Source organism: Conger conger, chromosome 2 (assembly GCF_963514075.1).
Source record: "Conger conger chromosome 2, fConCon1.1, whole genome shotgun sequence".
NCBI lineage: Eukaryota > Metazoa > Chordata > Actinopteri > Anguilliformes > Congridae > Conger > Conger conger.
Window position 1 is genome coordinate 86,540,520 of NC_083761.1, and position 24,691 is coordinate 86,565,210.

Sequence of the window (24,691 nt, forward strand, 5' to 3'; positions counted from 1 at the left end):
TTGTTTTCAGAAAGCTTTCCTTGTCTCGCCAAGCAAGTCGTCATACGTGGTATGTTTCAAACAGCTTTGGCGTCGACTAGACTATTCCTTACCGATAATTACTTCAGGTTTGGCTACAAATTCAACAATTGACAACAATAATTGAGGAATCATCGAATTGGGGTAAGTTGTATTCCTGAAATCTTGATGCTTCAACAGTTCTGTTAACTATATGCGTTTACTGTCATGGCATTATCTGCTGTACGCACGTGATTGCAGAATTTATTGAGAGTTTCAAACCAACGTTACTTTTCTACAAGATGGTCTGGTCTATTCGTTGACAACGAGGGAAAGCTATCACTAAATAATGGTAGCTAACTTCAATGGCGTCATTTTGTTTGGTCCTTGTGGCTGTCACATTAATCCGTGGAACATATTCCCGAGAAGTGGGTTGTGTCACTTGTAGGGCTCTTTAAAAACACGCTGAAACGCAAGTTGGAGCAGCACTAGCTTCCGCGATATGACATACGCGACTGAAACGGCTCTTTCTTGGCGTGTAAGCTGCTAAGTGGCATTGATTAATGCGATTTCATGGTAACGATACGATATGCTCCAATACTCAGCCAACAACAACTACTTTCTTTTTTTAAAGAAGGCAATAGCTAGTCAGTGATGGGCGTAAGAGAACTGTATTTACTCTGTGATCTACATGCAGCGGCACTAGACCTTGACGTGTAGTATGCATCAATACTACCTTTCGTATCGTTAGGCCTATACAGTGTCAGCTAGATCGGATTATGACACAAACACAAAACGAAATGTAGGTATGCAGAAACGTACATATACAGCTTGTGCGCCACGTATATCAATTCCAGCATCCCCTTCAGTTGGCTGACCGCCCACACGGATCAGACAAGAGAAAATGTAGCCTGTTTGCAACAACCCATAACAATGCCCCATTAATTCACTTCCCCACTGCGAGTTATGTCCGCGAGTTGTTTGTCCAGAGCAGGCGATTTAGCTAGTGAATTGGCAGAGTGTTGTTAAGATCTAACTTCAGACCTACTCCGACTAACAGTTGAGCAATTTAAGATGGGGAAGCAGGTTTGTTAATTTGTTTGTACATTAAACCAACATGACTTGAAATATAAATAAGCATGGCAAGTCACAATACCTTTTTCTAAAACTCTGCATGCTCTTTTATGTACTTATGTAACCTGGCCATCCTGTTTTCCCTCCAGGAACTGCACTTCTGCACACCTTTGAGCAGCAGTATGATGCAGGCAGGAGTCTGTCTGAGACAGGACACTGAGACAACACTACCAGAGCTCACTGAGCAGCACAGGATCAGACTGAAAGAAGAGGAACTCAGTGGACTGGAGTCAGAGACAGAGTGTGCTGCACCAGGACTCAACACACTGGAGCCAGAGTGTGTTACAGCACACAGCGGGGTCAGTGATGGACACCACACACACACATCAGTGATAAAAACAGAAGCTGATCTGGGCTCCACCCACACTGGGGATCTTATTAAGACAGAGAGCCCTGACGGTACAGAGCTGGGATATGTGACCCATCTGCATCCTGACCAAACAGAGGCCGAAGATGGAGGATACCTTGAGGCAGAACAGAACAGAGACTTGCAGGATATTAAATTGGTTCATATTAAATCTGAAGACATGAAGAGGGAATCCAGTGAATGTTTAGTGAGTGATCTCATGAACACTGTGAAGAATGGAGCTGGTGTTGATCAGAAAGACTGGATTGAATCATCACAACATGCTGGAGAACCAAAAAAAGAAGACTGTAAAAAAGAAGAAATTAATCTGTCGATCCAGTGCCAATGTGGGGACTTAAATCATCACTGTGACAGAAGCAGTGAAAATGATCCCAGCCCAAACCTTTTGAATTTCCTTCAAAAGAAGACTACTTATAGAAATAAAGGTAATATTCATATAGGTGAAAAGCTGTACAAGTGTACAAGTTGTGGGAAGGCTTTCAATCAGAAATATGCTTTCAATGTACACATGAGAATTCATACAGGTGAAAAGCCCTACAAGTGTACACAGTGTGATAAGTGTTTTCGTACAAAATGTGCTTTAAATGTTCACCTGAGAATTCATGCAGGTGAAAAGCCATACAAGTGTACACAGTGTGAGAAGTGTTTTTCCAAAATATTTCATTTAAATCAGCACCAGAGAATTCATACAGGTGAAAAGCCCTACAAATGTATTCAGTGTGGGAAGTGTTTTTCCCAAACAAGTGCTTTAAATCGCCACAAGATGATTCATACAGGTGAAAAGGCCTTCCAGTGTACTCTGTGCAGGAAATGTTTTAATATAAAATCGAATGTAATTATCCACCAACATGTTCATATGGATGAAAAGCACTACATTTGCATTCAGTGTGGGAAGTCTTTTAATACAAAGTATTTTTTAGAAAAACACATGAAAATTCATACGGATGAACAGCCCTACAAATGTCCACGGTGTGAGAAATGTTTTTTTAGACAATCTGAGTTCAATCGCCACCAGAGAATTCATACCGGTGAAAAGCCTTACAAATGTACACAGTGTGAGAAATGTTTTAATCAAATATCTAATTTAAATATACACCAGAGAATTCATACAGGTGAAAAGCCCTACCAGTGTACTCAGTGTGCAAGGTGGTTTTCCCAATCGAGTTCATTAAATCGGCACATGATGACTCATACAGGTGAAAAGCCCTAAAAATGTAATTGTGGAAAGTGACTTAGTGATAAATATCTCATTTAAACCAAATAACTACACCTACCTCAATAAAGGTACTAACAGTTTTGTTCACTAGCTCATGGCAATTGTTACCTGTGCATAGTAAAATGGATTCAGAAGCTTTGACTTGTAGTTTCTGAGGACAAACTTCATATTTCAAGTGTGGTTAAACGATGTAATACAACGGCGAAGGAATCATATCAATGTCCGCCAATTTAGGGGGTTACAGCTACTCCGTTGGTTTTGCTCACACACAGCGTATAACAGAAGTATGCAGAGCAATTTAACCAAATGTTCAATAACTAAAGACCCAGTTAACGAAGCTACCACTTACCCTAATAGCTAACTGAACAATTATTTTACAAACATTTGCGGCCGGTGCTCGCTCCTCTTTGGGAGGGAGTTCTTATTTCCGGGAGGCTCCTGGACGTTCCAGGAGACTTGGGAGGTCTGGAAGAGGCGGAAAACCTCAGGGGCCTGTATCGCGAAACTGGATTATAGAGTTCACTGCTGTTCAGGGTTTTACAATTATCCAGCTAACTCTGTAACTCTGTAACTGTTTTTAATTTCCACGCCTATGTTTTGATTATTCTTTACAATTGTACAGTGTGTTCAGCAAATGAAATTCCTTTTCATTAAAATGCATTAGTGAATCCTTCTTGCGATATTCTTTTCCTCAACATCACAATGCCGAAACCCAAGCAGTAATTTGCTGATTACTATATTTGCATGTTAAGGTATGTCTTGTTTTTCTGGTGCAAGCTGGTAACCACAACACCGGGTGATTTTGGAATGCTTGGAAAGGGGGGCGCGCAATCTGAGGGCCTATCAGGGGGCTCCCAGCGTTCCTCGGTTCACTAACTCAGCCACTTCCGGTTTGGCGAAATAACTTTGAACTTAATTGTTCAACTGTTGTTGCCTAACATTTTCACGTGTGTTAGTTGAGTAGTGAACGATGTTAGCATTTGATACGAGTATGTATGTTAAAAGAGCATGTTACCCTGTGTGGGGTTTTGGAGCTGCTGGGTGGGCTATCGGCTCAGCGGCTGTTGAAATGTTGTATTGTGCTGAAGCTTGACTGTTGTTTGATTATGTTTCATGAGCAATGAAATATTTGAGGTTGAGTTTCTGAGTTTGTCACTTTCAGGACAGAATCCTACCGCGCTGCAATATAAACGATTGTACTAAGTGGCATTTGGAAGGAAAAATACCGAGAATAATCCTGCGAGTGACGGGAGGAATGAATGTTTATGGAATTCTGATGAATTTAAGTAATTCATTTTTTGTTTAGAAAATTCAACGAAAACAGAATGTCGACCTCGCTGTGTACACTTGTGGACGAGCGCTTTTACAGTTCTTTGCGAACTCCGCCGCTGTTTTAGGACGATGCTTCCCTGCCTTAGAATATTGCCTAGGAAGAGGCAGCGTTTTTACGGGTTTGGACACAGCAACAAATCTCCTCAGACCACATTCCAGACCAGTTGGTGGCGGTAATGCACCCGCTTAAGTTGGTAAACTGCCGTTAAACGAAGAAGAAGAAGACTGGGCGTTCGCTCCTTGTTGGATTCTTTCACTGTTCAGTGGTTGCATTACATCAAGTTAGCTAAACCAACGATTGAGTTTAAGTAATTGCGTCGTTAACTAACAGCGGTAAGTGTGGCCCACCATAATGTGCTTTAGCAGTTCTGTCGGTTTTGTTCACCAGCAAGCTCCAGTTCGGGTTAGATTTCATATCACCTAATGTTTACATTTTGCTTGCTAATTTGGCAGTAGCTACTGCTCAAGCTGGAAGTGCTTGTCAATTTCATTCAAAGAGTTTAACTGTGTCCTGTGTCTCAGTTACTTATACGAGGTGGTCAATAAGATTACAATCAGTTAAAGATGTCACGAAATATAGTGCAATCGCGCTACCTTCCCTGACATGGGGCCGAAGTCGGCGTCGTCTCTGCGAGCAGAAATAGGAACTCCGATGAAGGAACAGAATGGAGCTGTGATATTCGGAAAAGATACCTATTCGGAAACTAGTTATAGATGAGGTGAGGGGTGACGAAATTGTAAAAAAGAAGATTAGTATCATTTCATCATTGACCTCCACTGGCTTCCTATTGCCGCACGCATCCGATTCAAGGCCCTAGTGTTCGCATTTCAGGCTGCCAAGGGGACTGCCCCACCTTACATCCAATCCTTAATCACGCCCTACTCCCCAGCTAGACCACTCCGGTCTGCCAGCTCTGGTCGCGTTACGGTTCCCTCACTACGAGCACCTGGCTGTCGAGCTGCACGTTCACGCCTGTTTTCCGTTCTGGTTCCTCAGTGGTGGAATGACTTGCCTACCACTGTCAGGACAGCAGAATCCCTCCCCCTATTTCGACGCAGACTAAAAACACACCTTTTCAAACTGGACCTTAGTCCTTTTCCCAATACCCCTCTGGTCTAACCCCCCCCCCAAAAAAATGGATGTGATGCTTTAACTTGTGGAAGAACCTATGTACTTGTAAATCGCTTTGGATTAAAAGCGTCTGCCAAATGACTAAAATGTAAATGCAATCAACTTATTTGCATTAACAAGCTTGTGTACAGGTCTACCTAATAAAGTGCACACAGTGTAGATTGAGTGAGGAAGCTAGCTAACCGGTTATGGCACACGTGGTCAATATCCTTATATAAATCCAGTAAATAAAGTTTTAGGGCTGTCTATTCATGTAAAGCGTTCTAGACATTGCTTGTTTAAGGGTAGTTACACTGTCAGCGACAAAACTAGTGTGAAGCATTATTTAGAGATGCCTCTTTGCCAGGGTAGCCTAAATTTTGTAGTATGACAGATGCAGTGGGCTTCAGAATGATGTGCACCCCTGGCTGGCAATGGACAAAATACTTTAATCATATATATATATAATTATATAATAATAATAATAATACATTTATTATTATTATTATTATTATTACTATTACTATTATTATTATTATTATTTTTGTATTATTATTTATTTATCAGTTCAACTCAAAATCAAGGCTCCATAATTATTGGCATCCCTGGTTTATTTTTCCATAGATTTTGTTGTGACGGAACCATTTCTGTGTGAATTTTGAGGTCTGATTTGGGTCATTGTCTTGCTGGAAAGTTCACTTACAGCCGAGTCTCAGGCATCTGCAGGACTGCACAGTGTAAAGAATGTGTCAGCTGCTGCAGTTGGACCTGTTTGATTCAGGCTAAATCCCTTCCCCTGTTTCCCTCCAGGAGCTGCACTTCTGCACACCTTTGAGCAGCAGGATGATGCAGGCAGGAGTCTGTCTGAGACCGGACACTGAGACAACACTACCAGAGCTCACTGAGCAGCACAGGATCAGACTGAAGGAAGAGGAACTCAGTGGACTGGAGACAGAGACAGAGTGTGCTGCACCAGGACTCAACACACTGGAGCCAGAGTGTGTTACAGCACACAGCGGGGTCAGTGATGGACACCACACACACACATCAGTGATAAAAACAGAAGCTGATCTGGGCTCCACCCACACTGGGGATCTTATTAAGACGGAGAGCCCTGAAAGGACAGAGCTGGGATATGTGACCCATCTGCATCCTGACCAAATCAAAACAGAGGCTGAAGATGGAGGATACCTTCAGGCAGAACACATCAGTGACCTGCATGTTATTGAATGTGTTGATGAAGTGAAGTGTGAATCCAGTGAAGGTTTAGTGAGTGATCTCATGAACACTGTGATGGATGGAGCTGGTGTTGACCACAATGACCAGACTGAACCACGGTGCTGTGCAGGAGAGACAAACCCAAACTGTAAGAAAGAAGAAATTCGTGATCTGCCGACCCAGTGTGAGGGCCTACTACATACCTGTGACGTAAACAATGAATATAATCAGAACAGCATTGTCCAGAGAGGTACAAGCAGTAGCAAAAACCATATTCAGTGTCAGAGAAGGAATGTGAGAATTTTACCCAAGTTAGGTGATTCAAGTAAAAATCCAGGGTTTTTTAATTTAACTCAAAACAAGACAATTCCTCGTAACAAGGGGGAAAATCAAACCCCTGAAAAGCCTTACCAGTGTACACAGTGTGGGAGGTGCTTTTCCCAAATGTGCCATCTAAATAGGCACCAAAGAATTCATACAGGCGAAAGGCCCTACAAATGTCCTCAGTGTGGGAAGTGTTTTGCCCAATCAAGTGCTTTAAATTGCCACAAGATGATTCATACAGGTGAAAAGCCATACAAGTGTACAGTGTGTGAGAAGTGTTTCAATACAAATACTGCTTTAAATATACACCTGAGAATTCATACAGGTGAAAAGCCGTACAAGTGTACACAGTGCGAGAAGTGTTTTAGTACACATTCCACTTTAAATATACACCAGAGAATTCATACAGGTGAAAAGCCCTACTGCTGTCCACAGTGTGGGAAGTGCTTTTCCACAATATCACATTTAAATAGCCACCATAGAATGCATACTGGTGAAAAGCCCTACAAATGCATTGAGTGTGGGAAGTGTTTTAGTTCAAATTCTGCTTTAAATGTACACTTGAGAATTCATACAGGTGAAAAGCCCTATAATTGCACACAGTGTGGGAAGTGCTTTTCACATATAAGTGCTTTAAATTGCCACAAGATGGTTCATACGGGTGAAAAGCCCTACAAATGTCTGCAGTGTGGGAAGTGCTTTTCCAAAACATCTCATTTAAGTTGCCACCAGAGAATTCATACAGGTGAAAAGCCATACAAATGTATCGAATGTGGGAAGTGTTTTGGTACAAATTCTTCCTTAAAAATACACATGAGAATTCATGCAGGTGAAATGCCATACACCGGTTCAGTGTGACCAGTGTTTTAGTACACATCTTATCCAGCTGAGAATTCATACTGGTGAGAGGCTGGTCGAGTGCACACAGGGCTATAAGCTTTTTAAAAAAAGGACTGTTCTACTTTAAACTGAGAACTTAAACAGGGGAAAAGCTGTACAAATGTCCACAGTCTGGGAGGTATTTTGAGACGGTCAGTGTAGACGGCACAATTCCATTCCTCTAAATTGCCAGAAGATGATTCGAACAAGTGAAAAGCCACTCAATTGTCCTCCATCTACACAAAAGTGGGTTGTGTGTACCCCGAGATCTCATTTAGTGCCACTGTTGTTCGGCCTGTTGACAAGCACCCCCTGCCTAGCGTCATCTGCAACTAGCTCGGCACATTGGACAACAGCATCTATCTGTCATAACGACATTCTTTCACCGCCATTTCCATCCCAGCAACAGGATAAAGTAAAGCGGAATCCACACGTAGCCTGAAGGTGTGTCAGCACAGTGGTGAAAAATCTTACTCAATCCAGCACCATCCAATCTGCAACTGAATATGAAATCTTCCCATTGGTTCTATGTGTAGAGATGTCCCTTTCAAGGATCAGTCATCCTTTATCGTCTTGGAACAATCCATTTGAGAAGTGAACCTGCAAATTCATGCCATTCTCTTCAATTTCAGTGCAATGAATTTTGTATAGATTAAATCAGCGTGACATCACAACAGCAAATAACTTGCTTCCGGGTGGATAGCGGCTCTGGCTCTGGCTCTGCTGCCTACTGATGTTGAGGAATATGAACGGCAGGCAGTGTTTTCTGTGTCATTTAACCATGTCAATGTGGGCGGCCCATAGCGTAGTGGTTAAGGTGAATGACTGGGACACACAAGGTGGTGCTAATCCCGGGGTAGCCACAATAAGATCCGCACAGCTGTTGGGCAAGGCCCTTCACCCTGCATTGCTCCAGGGGAGGGTTGTCTCCTGCTCAGTCCAAACAATTGTACGTCACTCTGGATATCAATAACATGAATAACCAGTGCAAACTGGCTAGCTAGAATTATTGGAAATCGTATTACTGTAACGTTACCACCAAAACTAGTTTGCTCGCTAACTAGTTTTACAACTGGCAAGGTCGGATTTAACGTTTCATGTTTTATCATCCCAGTGTTTCTCTGTACGGTTGCCGTTGAGCATCTGGTGTTTATTAGCTAACATTAGCTGCCAACAACGTTTGAGAAGGACATGAGCAATGCAATCAGTAGTTCTGGTTTTGTTTTTCCTCCCATGTTTCTGACACTTTGAAACTTATATTGGGCGTCTCTGTGTCGCTGTCATTGACTGCCAAGCAGCTGGGAAACCTGAGGCCGCCCTGTAAACGGACTGTAGGATCTGGGTTATCCTCCTTTTTAAGAATCGGAAAAAGCCCAATCCACGGTGTGCCCGATTACATTTGGCATTACAGTCCAAAACGCAACACGATTTCGGCATCTACTAGCTAACTGCTTCTACACAGCTCTGGTTCCTTCGATTTTTAAGTTACATTACTTCGTTCCGCGGCTGAGTGGCCACCTGGAAGTATCTTAGCGACCTTTGTTCAGAAACATTCAGATTTAATCTATTGCACTTTTTATAGAAGACTGTCACAAAGACACTTTACAGAAGTTGCAGAAGGGCAAACACCAAGCCTGAACCCCCAAATTGAAAGCACTTAAGATAAAAAAAAATGCTCTGCTGGCTGGCAGGGTGAGTCTGAAGGCATGAATTCTGGGTACATACCAATGCGAACAGGGCGAAGATGTACGCATAACCTCTTGTAATACTTAAATTATTTATTTTGTGTCATAGTTTTGATTTTGTTATATCTGCATTGGCTGTAATGTACAACTGCTAGCCTTTGCTAATAATGCTAGTTTGTATTGGGGGGGGTACCAGCAGGTGTTGGTACAGGAGCACTGTAGCATACCCAGGGCAGCAGTAGTGAGCATCCTGGCTCATAATGGCATGCTTTGTTACAATGTATGGCACTCACAATTAAATTGAGCATGAAAATCCTCTTGCAACAAAGAATTGCATACTTTAGTGTACAGAAAACTGCTGCCAAAGCACTCCAACCGTATAGCCAGAAAGTGGACTCGTATGAAAGTTGACTGGTGGTCATGGTAGAATGCAACCTTTATTTTTTTTTGTTTTTGTTTTAATAAAGCAACCTGCTTCATATCAGCTTTGAAATTCATGGTTGCGATCTTGGAGCATAATTCGTGTTCTATAGATGACATCAATTATTATAATTTTTTTTTGTAGTGCAATTTACTTTTTCCTTCTGTTAATCCTTTGTGGTCATATTTTTAAAAACAGCACAACGACTGGGATGGAATTTTACTTTTAGAACTGTGCTCTTTAAAACATGTAATTTTCATTCATTGTTAATGTAAAATATAATTCCTTTTTGAAGGGTGATATTTTGTGATGAAATTGTTTAGAAAAAGGAACGATGTGAATTATTTTGATGTAATGTAGAAAGAAACACTGTTTATTGCAAACTTGTATTATGAAAATGAACTTTAGAGAATGGGCCTTTTCAGTTATTGTAGAGGCCTTAATGAGCATGTCCGCTAAAGCTGATCATTCAACCTCAGACAGTATGTTTAATCAGGTATACAGTTCAGGATCTTTGTCTTACTCTATTTTTCAATGTGTTCAAGAATTGTGTATGAAATACAGTTCACTTTGTCATTGCTTCCCCCTGTATTAGCACTGTTTCTTACCACAGTTCCATTCCTGTGGCATGTAACTCCATTACCTCAGTAGACTTACATATGTCTGAAGAATACATTTCGCACTTTAATCAAGTTAGAATTTAACAGAGATTTGTTGGTCCTTATCAGCATATTCTGCATCATAGTTAGTAATCGTCAACCACTCTGAAACTCTGTCGACAAGACCAGAATCCAAGACCAGAAAAAGCTACTTCTTAAACTGGCAAACAAAAAGAAAAAGAACAAAAACAGTAAAATCCCCATGAGCTTTCAAGATTTCCATTTTCATTAAAAATTTTAACTTTTGAATGCAATTCACTTATGATTATCTGCTTATATAAGTACACCTATCATATAATTAAATATTAAGTGTTTATAGACAAGTTCATACAATTTAAACCATTTTTGATGGGGAAAACTGGTTTAAGCAGGTGGTTTTAATGTTCTGGCTAATCGGTGTATATTCAGTAGATGGCAGTAATGCACAAGTCGTTTGCTAAGAAGAAGAAGAAGAAAAATTGTTTTTGGACATACGGGTTTAAATAGCCTACCCTTCACCTAATGAACAAATACGAGCTATATATTTTCAGTGAGCATTTCTGAGAGATAAGATGGTAAATTACGCATTGAGAGAAGTGTTCCAAAGAAATTCGCGGCATGTGTTATTAATTTAGTACCAAAAACACGGGTTTTCTTTTTTCTTTCTTGAGCTATCTAGTACAATCCCAATCCACACTCCTTTCCCGTCGGTGGCGGTAATGCTCATAAATGTTGGTTACCAACCGCCATACAACCCAAAGAAGAAGACCTTTAACGTCAATAAGACCATTCGCTGCTAATACTTACATTACTGCAAATTAAAGATTGAATAAAAATGGTCATCTATGAATACGGGTAAGTTTTTTTTCTTTTTTTTTCTTCGCCATAATCTTGACGCTTACCAGTTCTGTTGGTTTTGTTCAGCAAATCCGGTTTCTTCTCTTTCGCCAATTTAATCGTGCGTTTTCTAAAACCCACGCGACTGTAAAATTCATTTTCAGTTTGAAGACATCGTCCTAGTTCGGCTTTACCTCGCTCTATGTGGAATTGTCAATAAGATTACAATCTGTTAAAGATGTCGCTAAATAATGTTCGCCTGTTAAAATGTTTTTCCACATTCTTCATCCTACACCAGGCCTAGTAGCCCAAGACGTTTTTTCCTTCCCAGTGACGGCTGAAAGGCAGCGGTTTTTAGAACGTAACGTTATAGCTCGAGGTAATTAGCTAATTTATACATTTATAGCGACAGATTAGCAAACTAGCTAGTTTAGTAACGTAGCTACAGACATTTCTGATTAAAATGCATTTAAAAAAAAAAAACTGCTCTAGAATAGGTATGTAACGTTACGTTACACATAATCTGTGCTTGAACCTGCGACCGGACCTGCTGCTTGGGAGTCTTCCAGTCACCATTGAGGTAAGACAAGTAGTATAGTATGGGCGACATAGTTTATCTAATTTCTAACGGAAGTGGCAGTACACCTTGCAGCCATAAACCGGATGGGTCCCTGGAATTTAGAGTAATCCCGTTGCGTTTTTCGCAATATAACTGGGGTTATACTTGTCCTTAAAATGACATCAGACTGACTGGCGTTTGGGGCCCCATAGTCTAAATTAATAAGAATTTGAGCCGCATTTCCCACCTCGAGGTGCCATGTGAGTGTTTGGTCGCCTACATCATTTATTTGTTTATATTGTAAAGTTGTAGGAAAATGCTTTGGGAGGGGGGCAGCTGCGTTGTGAAGCCTATACCCTGACAGTACATGCATAAACCCCAGATAACATTTCCACAAATCACATTACTGGCATTTTGCAGACGCTCTTAACCACTATGCTACAGGCCACGAGACATGCAGATACACAGGTAGGTGAGAAATACAGGGCACATAATCAGCCTGGGAGTTTGTTCAGGATTGATATGGCTGTAGGGACAAAACCCTTGCCAAAACTTGCCCATTTCCCATTTAGAGGCCTGTCCCTCTGGCCTGAGGCCAATAACCCTAGTTTATGTCATGGATTATACCGATGATCCAGGCCATAGGTAGCACTGATGATCCAGGCCATATGTCATACTGAGTGCTTTGCGTTTTCTGGCGTGGGTGTCAGTGATATGGTGGACATTACAACAGCATGAATATCTGGTGTCAACATACCATTGTAACCACTTGATTCGTAGTGAAGTGAATGCTGCACCAGTTGCCTCAGGGAATTTGCGACTGCAGCAAGGGACGGTACAAAGCGCGTAGCGTAGTGGTTAAGGTACATGACCCTGTGGCGTAGTGGTTAAGGTACATGACTGTAGCGTAGTGGTTAAGGTACATGACTGTAGCGTAGTGGTTAAGGTACATGACTGTAACGTAGTGGTTAAGGTACATGACCCTGTGGCGTAGTGGTTAAGGTACATGACTGTAGCGTAGTGGTTAAGGTACATGACTGTAGCGTAGTGGTTAAGGTACATGACTGTAGTGTAGTGGTTAAGGTACATGACTGTAGCGTAGTGGTTAAGGTACATGACTGTAGTGTAGTGGTTAAGGTACATGACTGTAGCGTAGTGGTTAAGGTACATGACTGTAGCGTAGTGGTTAAGGTACATGACTGTAGCGTAGTGGTTAAGGTACATGACTGTAGTGTAGTGGTTAAGGTACATGACTGTAGTGTAGTGGTTAAGGTACATGACTGTGGCGTAGTGGTTAAGGTACATGACTGTAGTGTAGTGGTTAAGGTACATGACTGTAGTGTAGTGGTTAAGGTACATGACTGTGGCGTGGTGGTTAAGGTACATGACTGTAGTGTAGTGGTTAAGGTACATGACCCTGTAGCGTAGTGGTTAAGGTACATGACTGTAGTGTAGTGGTTAAGGTACATGACTGTAGCGTAGTGGTTAAGGTACATGACTAGTGTAGTGGTTAAGGTACATGACTGTAGTGTAGTGGTTAAGGTACATGACTAGTGTAGTGGTTAAGGTACATGACTGTAGTGTAGTGGTTAAGGTACATGACTGTAGTGTAGTGGTTAAGGTACATGACTGTAGTGTAGTGGTTAAGGTACATGACTGTAGTGTAGTGGTTAAGGTACATGACTGTAGTGTAGTGGTTAAGGTACATGACCCTGTAGCGTAGTGGTTAAGGTACATGACTGTAGCGTAGTGGTTAAGGTACATGACTGTAGTGTAGTGGTTAAGGTACATGACTGTAGCGTAGTGGTTAAGGTACATGACTGTAGTGTAGTGGTTAAGGTACATGACCCTGTGGCGTAGTGGTTAAGGTACATGACTGTAGCGTAGTGGTTAAGGTACATGACTGTAGTGTAGTGGTTAAGGTACATGACCCTGTGGCGTAGTGGTTAAGGTACATGACTGTAGTGTAGTGGTTAAGGTACATGACTGTAGTGTAGTGGTTAAGGTACATGACTGTAGTGTAGTGGTTAAGGTACATGACTGTAGCGTAGTGGTTAAGGTACATGACTGTAGCGTAGTGGTTAAGGTACATGACTGTAGTGTAGTGGTTAAGGTACATGACTGTAGTGTAGTGATTAAGGTAAATGACCCTGTAGCGTAGTGGTTAAGGTACATGACTGTAGCGTAGTGGTTAAGGTACATGACCCTGTAGCGTAGTGGTTAAGGTACATGACTGTAGCGTAGTGGTTAAGGTACATGACCCTGTAGCGTAGTGGTTAAGGTACATGACTGTAGCGTAGTGGTTAAGGTACATGACTGTAGTGTAGTGGTTAAGGTACATGACTGTAGCGTAGTGGTTAAGGTACATGACTGTAGTGTAGTGGTTAAGGTACATGACCCTGTGGCGTAGTGGTTAAGGTACATGACTGTAGCGTAGTGGTTAAGGTACATGACTGTAGTGTAGTGGTTAAGGTACATGACTGTAGTGTAGTGGTTAAGGTACATGACCCTGTAGCGTAGTGGTTAAGGTACATGACCCTGTAGCGTAGTGGTTAAGGTACATGACCCTGTAGTGTAGTGGTTAAGGTGCATGACCCTGTAGTGTAGTGGTTAAGGTACATGACTGTAGCGTAGTGGTTAAGGTACATGACTGTAGTGTAGTGGTTAAGGTACATGACTGTAGCGTAGTGGTTAAGGTACATGACTGTAGTGTAGTGGTTAAGGTACATGACTGTAGTGTAGTGGTTAAGGTACATGACTGTGGTGTAGTGGTTAAGGTACATGACTGTGGTGTAGTGGTTAAGGTACATGACTGTAGTGTAGTGGTTAAGGTACAGGACTGTAGTGTAGTGGTTAAGGTACATGACTGTAGTGTAGTGGTTAAGGTACATGACCCTGTAGTGTAGTGGTTAAGGTACATGACTGTAGTGTAGTGGTTAAGGTACATGACTGTAGCGTAGTGGTTAAGGTACATGACTGTGGTGTAGTGGTTAAGGTACATGACTGTAGCGTAGTGGTTAAGGTACATGACTGTGGTGTAGTGGTTAAGGTACATGACTGTAGTGTAGTGGTTAAGGTACATGACTGTAGTGTAGTGGTTAAGGTACATGACTGTGGTGTAGTGGTTAAGGTACATGACTGTAGTGTAGTGGTTAAGGTACATGACTGTAGCGTAGTGGTTAAGGTACATGACTGTAGCGTAGTGGTTAAGGTACATGACCCTGTAGTGTAGTGGTTAAGGTACATGACTGTAGTGTAGTGGTTAAGGTGCATGACTGTAGTGTAGTGGTTAAGGTACATGACTGCAGTGTAGTGGTTAAGGTACATGACTGTAGCGTAGTGGTTAAGGTACATGACTGTAGTGTAGTGGTTAAGGTACATGACTGTAGTGTAGTGGTTAAGGTACATGACTGTAGCGTAGTGGTTAAGGTACATGACTGTAGTGTAGTGGTTAAGGTACATGACTGTAGTGTAGTGGTTAAGGTACATGACTGTAGTGTAGTGGTTAAGGTACATGACCCTGTAGTGTAGTGGTTAAGGTACATGACTGTAGTGTAGTGGTTAAGGTACATGACTGTGGTGTAGTGGTTAAGGTACATGACTGTAGTGTAGTGGTTAAGGTACATGACCCTGTAGTGTAGTGGTTAAGGTACATGACTGTAGTGTAGTGGTTAAGGTGCATGACTGTAGTGTAGTGGTTAAGGTACATGACTGCAGTGTAGTGGTTAAGGTACATGACTGTAGCGTAGTGGTTAAGGTACATGACTGTAGTGTAGTGGTTAAGGTACATGACTGTAGTGTAGTGGTTAAGGTACATGACTGTAGCGTAGTGGTTAAGGTACATGACTGTAGTGTAGTGGTTAAGGTACATGACTGTAGTGTAGTGGTTAAGGTACATGACTGTAGTGTAGTGGTTAAGGTACATGACTGTAGTGTAGTGGTTAAGGTACATGACTGTAGTGTAGTGGTTAAGGTACATGACTGTAGCGTAGTGGTTAAGGTACATGACTGTAGTGTAGTGGTTAAGGTACATGACTGTAGTGTAGTGGTTAAGGTACATGACTGTAGTGTAGTGGTTAAGGTACATGACTGTAGCGTAGTGGTTAAGGTACATGACTGTAGCGTAGTGGTTAAGGTACATGACCCTGTAGTGTAGTGGTTAAGGTACATGACTGTAGCGTAGTGGTTAAGGTACATGACTGTAGTGTAGTGGTTAAGGTACATGACTGTGGTGTAGTGGTTAAGGTACATGACTGTAGTGTAGTGGTTAAGGTACATGACTGTAGTGTAGTGGTTAAGGTACATGACTGTAGTGTAGTGGTTAAGGTACATGACTGTAGTGTAGTGGTTAAGGTACATGACCCTGTAGTGTAGTGGTTAAGGTACATGACTGTAGTGTAGTGGTTAAGGTACATGACTGTGGCGTAGTGGTTAAGGTACATGACCCTGTAGTGTAGTGGTTAAGGTACATGACTGTAGCGTGGTGGTTAAGGTACATGACTGTAGTGTAGTGGTTAAGGTACATGACTGTAGTGTAGTGGTTAAGGTACATGACTGTAGTGTAGTGGTTAAGGTACATGACTGTAGTGTAGTGGTTAAGGTACATGACTGTAGTGTAGTGGTTAAGGTACATGACTGTAGTGTAGTGGTTAAGGTACATGACTGTAGCGTAGTGGTTAAGGTACATGACTGTAGTGTAGTGGTTAAGGTACATGACTGTAGTGTAGTGGTTAAGGTACATGACTGTAGTGTAGTGGTTAAGGTACATGACTGTAGTGTAGTGGTTAAGGTACATGACTGTAGTGTAGTGGTTAAGGTACATGACTGTAGCGTAGTGGTTAAGGTACATGACTGTAGTGTAGTGGTTAAGGTACATGACTGTAGTGTAGTGGTTAAGGTACATGACCCTGTAGTGTAGTGGTTAAGGTACATGACTGTAGCGTAGTGGTTAAGGTACATGACTGTAGCGTAGTGGTTAAGGTACATGACTGTAGTGTAGTGGTTAAGGTACATGACCCTGTAGTGTAGTGGTTAAGGTACATGACTGTAGCGTAGTGGTTAAGGTACATGACTGTAGCGTAGTGGTTAAGGTACATGACTGTGGCGTGGTGGTTAAGGTACATGACTGTAGTGTAGTGGTTAAGGTACATGACTGTAGTGTAGTGGTTAAGGTACATGACTGTAGTGTAGTGGTTAAGGTACATGACTGTAGCGTAGTGGTTAAGGTACATGACTGTAGCGTAGTGGTTAAGGTACATGACTGTAGTGTAGTGGTTAAGGTACATGACCCTGTAGCGTAGTGGTTAAGGTACATGACTGTAGCGTAGTGGTTAAGGTACATGACCCTGTGGCGTAGTGGTTAAGGTACATGACTGTAGTGTAGTGGTTAAGGTACATGACCCTGTAGTGTAGTGGTTAAGGTACATGACTGTGGTGTAGTGGTTAAGGTACATGACTGTAGTGTAGTGGTTAAGGTACATGACTGTAGCGTAGTGGTTAAGGTACATGACTGTAGCGTAGTGGTTAAGGTACATGACTGTAGTGTAGTGGTTAAGGTACATGACTGTAGTGTAGTGGTTAAGGTACATGACTGTAGCGTAGTGGTTAAGGTACATGACCCTGTAGCGTAGTGGTTAAGGTACATGACTGTAGTGTAGTCGTTAAGGTACATGACTGTAGTGTAGTGGTTAAGGTACATGACTGTAGCGTAGTGGTTAAGGTACATGACTGTAGTGTAGTGGTTAAGGTACATGACTGTAGTGTAGTGGTTAAGGTACATGACTGTAGCGTAGTGGTTAAGGTACATGACTGTAGTGTAGTGGTTAAGGTACATGACTGTAGTGTAGTGGTTAAGGTACATGACTGTAGTGTAGTGGTTAAGGTACATGACTGTAGTGTAGTGGTTAAGGTACATGACCCTGTAGTGTAGTGGTTAAGGTACATGACTGTAGCGTAGTGGTTAAGGTACATGACTGTAGCGTAGTGGTTAAGGTACATGACTGTAGCGTAGTGGTTAAGGTACATGACTGTAGTTTAGTGGTTAAGGTACATGACCCTGTAGCGTAGTGGTTAAGGTACATGACCCTGTAGCGTAGTGGTTAAGGTACATGACTGTAGTGTAGTGGTTAAGGTACATGACTGTAGCGTAGTGGTTAAGGTACATGACTGTGGCGTAGTGGTTAAGGTACATGACTGTAGCGTAGTGGTTAAGGTACATGACTGTAGTGTAGTGGTTAAGGTACATGACTGTAGCGTAGTGGTTAAGGTACATGACTGTAGTGTAGTGGTTAAGGTACATGACTGTAGCGTAGTGGTTAAGGTACATGACTGTAGCGTAGTGGTTAAGGTACATGACTGTGGCGTGGTGGTTAAGGTACATGACTGGGACCCGCAAGGACGCTGGTTCGATCCCTGGTGTAGCCACAATAAAATCTGCAAAGCTGTTGGGCTCTTGAGCAAGGCCCTTAACCCACATTGCTCCAGTGGGGATTGTCTCCTGCTTAGTCTCATCAACGGTTGGTGATAAAATATGTAGCATAGTGATATTTTATGTTTATTATGAGAGACAAAAATATTTTGGCTTCATTCTGAAACTGTGCCAGGCTGCACAGGGAAACTGGAAACACTGGGATTTGTTTGTTTTGTTTTTTTATGCTCAGGATTTTTCCACATGGCACACCTGACCTGTCCTGATGACTTGGAAAGGCTGAGGAAGCAGTAACGTCGCTGTGACTTTGTGAGATTAAACGCTGCAATCAGGGTGAGCTGTAAACCACCGGACCACTTCACAGAGGATATCCGGGGTGGATAATGTTCTAATTACTTTGCCTATTATTCGTGGAGTCTTTTGTTTTAATATTCGTTTTCATTTTAGTTCAAATAAACATTAGGAATCAAAATGTTTATAGTTTAATGATCATTTGGTATGTTCTCACATTTTGAGCCCTTCATTCTTCGATGATTGGCTTGAAAACATGTTGTAATAATATAATAATATACCTTTATTGAACCCCGTGGGGTAATTTGTCCTCTGCAGTTGACCCATCCTGGTTATTAGGAGCAGTGGGCAGCCACAGTGCAGCGCCCGTTGTGCATGAGATTTATCAACTACTCCATCTAACGACTGTGTTTGGGAAACCCGTGTGATGTGAGGACATTCTTTGCATAAGAACCTGTTAATTCCTAACATCCACTATTATCGGGAAACCCACCTCCGTTTGATTCAGGCTAAATCCTTTCCGCTGTTTCCCTCCAGGAGCTGCACTTCTGCACACCTTTGAGCAGCAGGATGATGCAGGCAGGAGTCTGTCTGAGACAGGACACTGAGACAACACTACCAGAGCTCACTGAGCAGCACAGGATCAGACTGAAAGAAGAGGAACTTAGTGGACTGGAGTCAGAGACAGAGTGTGCTGCCCCAGGACTCAACACACTGGAGCCAGAGTGTGTTACAGCACACAGCGGGGTCAGTGATGTACACCACACACACACATCAGTGATAAAAACAGAAGCTGATCTGGACTCCACCCACACTGGGGATCTTATTAAGACAGAGAATCTCAACCGTACAGAGCTGGGATATGTGACCCATCTGCATCCTGACCAAATCAAAACAGAGACTGAAGATGGAGGATACCTTGAGGCAGAATGCATCAGTGACTTGCAGGATATTGAATGTTTTGATGTTAAATCTGATCAATTGAAATGTGAATCCAGTGAAAGTTTAGTGAGTGATCTCATGAACACTGTGATGGACGGAGCTGGTGTTGATCACGCAGACCAGACTGAACCACGGCAATGTGCAAGAGAGCCAAACTGTAAAAAAGAAGAAATGCATGAATTGCCAACCCATTGTGAGGACTTAAGTCATCACTGTGACAAAAGCACTGAAAACATTCTGACCAGAATTGTTCAGAAAAGTGTCAGCCATAGCGTAAAGCCAAGGCATTGGAAGAGACCGAGCGTGAAAACTGAACCAATGATAATTCATTTAATGCATAAGGAGACAATGTCTGCAGATGAAAGTGAAATTCAAACGGGGGAAATTCCGTACAAGTTTACACAGTGTGAGAAATATTTTCCCACAAAATCTGATTTGAATACACACCTGAGAATTCGCACAATGGAGAAACCATACAAATGTATTCAATGTGGGAAGTGTTTTTCCAACATTTGTTTTTTAAATAGGCACCACAGAATTCATAAAGCTGAAAAGCCATACAAATTATCCCAAGCAAGTACTTTAAATACACGCGAGACGATTCATACAAGTGAAAAGCTGTACACGTGTACAGGGTGTAAAAAGTGCTTTCGCACAGAATCTGACTTGAATACACACCTGAAAAGTCATGCAGGTAAAACACCATACCAGTGCGTACAGTGTGACAAGTGTTTCCGTACAAAATCCGCTTTAAATATGCATGAGAGAATTCATACAGGTGCAAATGCGTACACGTGTATTGAGTGTGGGAAGTGTCTGAGCACGAAGTGGAATTTAAATGTACACCTGAGGATTCACAGCCATGACAGCCAGGTGAGGCCGTACAGGTGTGCTCAGTGCGAAAAGTCTTTTCGTAGAAAATCTGATCTAAATATACATCTGAGAGCTCATGCAGGTGAAATGCCCTACAAATGTACGCAGTGTGAGAAGTGTTTTCTTACAAATTATTCTTTAAAAATGCACTTCAGAATTCATACAGGTGAAAGGCCCTACAATTGTACGGAGTGTTGGAAGTGCTTTACCTCAATATCTGATTTATATAGCCATCAGAGAATTCATAGAGGTGAAAAGCCCTACAAATGTACACAGTGTGGTAAGTCTTTTAGTAACAATTCTTCTTTAAGTGTACATCTAAGAATTCATACGGGCGAAAAGCCATACAAATGCACACAGTGTGAGAAGTGTTTTGCAAAAAACTCTGATGTAAAAAGACATCTGACAATTCATACAGGTGAAACCTCATACAAGTGCACACACTGTGACAAGTGTTATAGAAAAAAAATATATTTTGATAGACACCTGAGAGTTCATACAGGTGAAACCTCATACAAGTGTGCACACTGTGACAAGTGTTTTAGAAAAAAAATATATTTTGATACACACCTGAGAAGTCATACAGGTGAAAAGCCCTACAAATGTATTGAGTGTGGGAATTATTTTAGTCAAAAGTCTGCTTTAAATATACATCTGAGAATCCATACTGGCGAAAAGCCATACAAGTGCACACAATGTGAGAAGTGTTTCAATGCAAAATCTGATTTAAATGCACACCTGAGAATTCATACAGGTGAAAAGCCCTACAAGTGTATTGAGTGTGGGCACTGTTTTAGTAAAAAGTCTGCTTTAAATATACACCTGAGAATCCATACTGGCGAAAAGCCATACAAGTGCACACAGTGTGAGAAGTGTTTTAATGCAAATTCTGCTTTACATAAACACCTGAGAATTCATACAGGTGAGAAGCCCTTCAAATGTACTCAATGCGGGAAGGGTTTTTCCAGAGCATCAGGTTTAAATAGCCACCAGTGGATTCATACAGGTGAGAAGCCCTACAAATGTACACAGTGTGAAAAGTGTTTTAATGCAAAATCTGATTTAAAAAAACACCTGAGAATTCATACAGGTGAAAAACCCTACAAATGTACGCAGTGTGAAAAGTGTTTTAATGCTAAATCTGATTTAAATATACACCTGAGAATTCATACAGGTGAAAAGCCCTACAAATGCGCACAGTGTGAAAAGTGTTTTAGAACAAAGTCAGATTTAAATAAACACATGAAAATTCACACAGGTGAAACTACATACAAGTGTACACAGTGTGACAAGTGTTTTAGAACAAAAACGTATTTTCATAGACACTTGAATTCATGCCGGTGAAAAGCTCAAGTAATGTGCACTAGTTTTGTAGTTCCAATGACTGGAACATTTCCTGTAAAAACAAGTCATTGTTCTTTCATAAAAATAATTCATTTGAATTCCTTCAATGTAAAATGTAATTCTTTGTAGATTGAAGGATGTTATTTTGTGATAAAACTGTATTTTTCTTTTCTCAGAAATGATGTGAACTGTTTGGATGTAAATAATTAAAAATTAAAAAATCTTTAAAAAAATAAAATAATACAATGTATCTTTTTTATTTTTTATTTTTTTACTGCCACTGTAGAGCTGTAATGTTATGTGTGTAATGTGTCTTGCTAAAGCTAATCAGTACACTTCAGACAGTGCATTTTATTTGAGATATCAGTTGAGGGTCTTTGTTTCACTGAGTGGCATATACAGCCCCCTCCAAAAGTATTGAAATGGCAAGGTCAATTCTTTTGTTTTTGCTATACACCGAACAATAAATAGTTCTGAATGTAAACTCTTGGTTTTTGCCTGTGAAGACTGCATTTGTGTGAATCAAGATGGACCAACATGAAGACCAGAGAGCTGTCTTTTTGAGAAAAACAAGCCATTTTGAAGCTTAGAAAAGAGGGGAAAGTGGAGCATTGGTGATAGCTTGTACAACAACTTGGAATGTCCTGAAAAAGAAAGAAACCGCTGGCTTACTGAGCAACAGACATCGAACAGGTCGACCACGGAAACCAACAGCACTTCATGACAGAAATATTGTGAGAGCTGTGACGAAAAACCAGGAAATATCAGTCTGTGACATCACAAACAATCTGCTCAGGGCAGGGGTGAAGGTAGCTCAATCAACTATTTGAAGAACTCTTTGAGAGCAGCAACATAGAGGGTTTACCAGAAGATGCAACCAGTCATCAGTAGTAAGAATCGGAAGGTGAGATTACAATTTGCAAAGGAGTACAGAGATGACCCACAAAAGTTATTGAACAAAGTTTTATGGACAGATGAGACCAAGATTAACCTCTAGCAAACTGATGGAAAGGCCAAAGTGTGGAGAAAGAAGGGATCTGCTCATGATCCAAAACATACAAGCTCATCTGTGAAGCACGGTGTAGGAAGTGCCATGGCTTGGGCTTGCATGACTGCTTCTGGAGTGGGCTCACTAATCTTTATTGATGATGTTACCTGTGATGGTAGTAGCAGGATGAATTCAGAAGTCTACAAAAACATTGTCTGCCAACTTACGGAAAAATGTATCCAAACTAATTGGGAGGAACTTTATCATGCGGCAAGAGAATGACCCAAAACAGACTATCAACACAACAAAGATCATGGTGAAAAAGTGGAAGGTTTTAGACTGGCCAAGTCAATCACCAGACCTTAACCCAGCTGAGCATTTCACCTCCTGAAGAAGAGATGGAAGGGAAAAAAACCCCAAAACAAACAATGTAAAAGCCTGGAAAATCATCACAAAAGAAGAAAGGAACAGTTTGGTGATGTCAGTGGGTCACAGGGTTGATGCAGTTATTGCAAGAATGGGGTATGCGACCAAATATTAAGTGTTATTTACTTTCATTTACTTAAATACTCTCTGTTCCAATACTTTTGCTCACCTAAAAATTTGGTGGTCTGATCGCAAAGGTGCCATGTTCGAAGTAGTTTAACACATCTAGGAAACAAAAGCTGAAATTCTGAACTCTTGTCTTGTGTTCATCTCAACCCCAAATGCATTCAGTGTACAGCAAAAACAAAAGGAATTGGTGTTGCCGTTTCAATACTTTTGGAGGGGACTGTATGAATTGTGTTGTATATGTATATGTTACACTGTGCAAATAAAAAGGCAATCATTCCATGTAAATTACTATTAAAAACTCTTAATAGACTCATGCACTGTGTCATTGCTTGCTCCCGTACAACACCTGTTTATAAATGTAGTTTAATTCCTGTTGCACATAACTCATAACACTAATTGCACAAGACATAGGTTTGACTGTGATGGGGTGTGATTTCTTTTAATAATTTTAAACATTTTTCACTTTTTCTTCAGGTTTTTCAAACTACACATTCTGAAGAATGCATTTCATCCCAGAGAAAGAGTGAATGTGGGTGAACGTGTGGTAGATAAACTCAAAAAAGACTTCCTTTGGCAAATGCATAGACTTTTACTTTTCCTTCAGATGACTCCATTCTATTTCTGTGCTCTTGGGAGAAAAAGGCAGGTGCACCCTTCTCCTCTAAACACCGGCCTCCACGCTAGAAGAGAGACAAGACTTTGGCTGAAAAAAAAGTTTATTTGATCGAGGGTGAAAAAACATTGTAAGCACATGACAAAAACCGAAGTTTTTCTTTGATTTCTGATCAAAAGTGAACACAAAATATATATATATAAATTAATTAATTAATTAAGAACTGAGATGGTAATACATTCGGTAGGTGGCGGTAATCCACTAAATTAAACCGCCATAAATTCAAAAGAAGAAGAAGAACATCATTATTGGGACGAGCTTCCGTAAACAGCGAACTCAATCTTGTAGTTTATGTTTCGCGCAACATTAAAAGTAGTATTATTGTCTTCCGAGAATTGAATTATCGCAAGCAAAACATTCAAGACATATTTGATTAATCTACGAATCTATGAATAGGGGTAAGTTCTCGCCTTTGTCTTGAAGCTTAAACAGTTATTTGACAGTTCTACTTGGTTTACCAGGTAACTAAAACATCTATTTTGCTTTACTGTGTACTAAAATATGCTGATCGCTAATTTGCTGCTGCTGATCCGTAATTCGTTTTAGATTTTGAAAACTTCGGTTGTGTCCCGAATTGCCACGAGTGCACCAACAAGTCAACTACTCAGAAAGCCAGAACATAAAATCCGTTAATTTCAGTTAATGAATAAGACACGCATCCGAATAGTAGCAGGGCTCACATCTGAAGTGACAGTTCCCTTTGCCATTGCAGAAATATATTTGTTATACGAATCTGTGGTGAACATATTTTTATTTATGAAGCAAAAAGGGAATAATGCTTAGCAGTATATGTATATTAAGATTAAGATTAGTGAAAACATAGGATACTATTCGCGGCTATCGCCAGTCAGTGACGTTAGCAAGCACAAATGGTTGTATG

General features: G+C 41.1%; 3 protein-coding genes across 7 annotated transcripts; all 3 read left to right on the forward strand.

Annotated features, from left to right (window-relative positions):
- Positions 1-3,387, forward strand: LOC133122632 (zinc finger protein 501-like). The gene is made up of 2 exons (XM_061232714.1): positions 1-162; positions 1,221-3,387. The coding sequence occupies exon 2, from the start codon at positions 1,254-1,256 to the stop codon at positions 2,706-2,708; it is 1,455 nt and encodes a 484-aa protein (XP_061088698.1). The 5' UTR covers positions 1-162; positions 1,221-1,253; the 3' UTR covers positions 2,709-3,387.
- An 873-nt stretch (positions 3,388-4,260) lies between these two features.
- Positions 4,261-10,266, forward strand: LOC133122626 (zinc finger protein 501-like). The gene is made up of 2 exons (XM_061232704.1): positions 4,261-4,379; positions 5,968-10,266. Exon 2 carries the CDS (start codon positions 6,001-6,003, stop codon positions 7,555-7,557), a length of 1,557 nt encoding a protein of 518 aa, XP_061088688.1. The 5' UTR covers positions 4,261-4,379; positions 5,968-6,000; the 3' UTR covers positions 7,558-10,266.
- Positions 4,298-23,335, forward strand: LOC133122610 (zinc finger protein 271-like). 5 transcript variants are annotated; one of them, XM_061232668.1, is made up of 4 exons: positions 10,869-11,739; positions 18,378-18,478; positions 18,755-18,865; positions 18,974-23,335. In XM_061232668.1, exon 4 carries the CDS (start codon positions 19,007-19,009, stop codon positions 21,593-21,595), a length of 2,589 nt encoding a protein of 862 aa, XP_061088652.1. In that variant the 5' UTR covers positions 10,869-11,739; positions 18,378-18,478; positions 18,755-18,865; positions 18,974-19,006; the 3' UTR covers positions 21,596-23,335. The 5 variants fall into 5 exon arrangements, with proteins under 5 accessions (XP_061088656.1, XP_061088652.1, XP_061088653.1 ...); XM_061232669.1 differs by having other exon boundaries at positions 10,869-11,177; XM_061232670.1 differs by lacking the exon at positions 18,755-18,865.
- Positions 23,336-24,691: the final 1,356 nt, after the last annotated feature.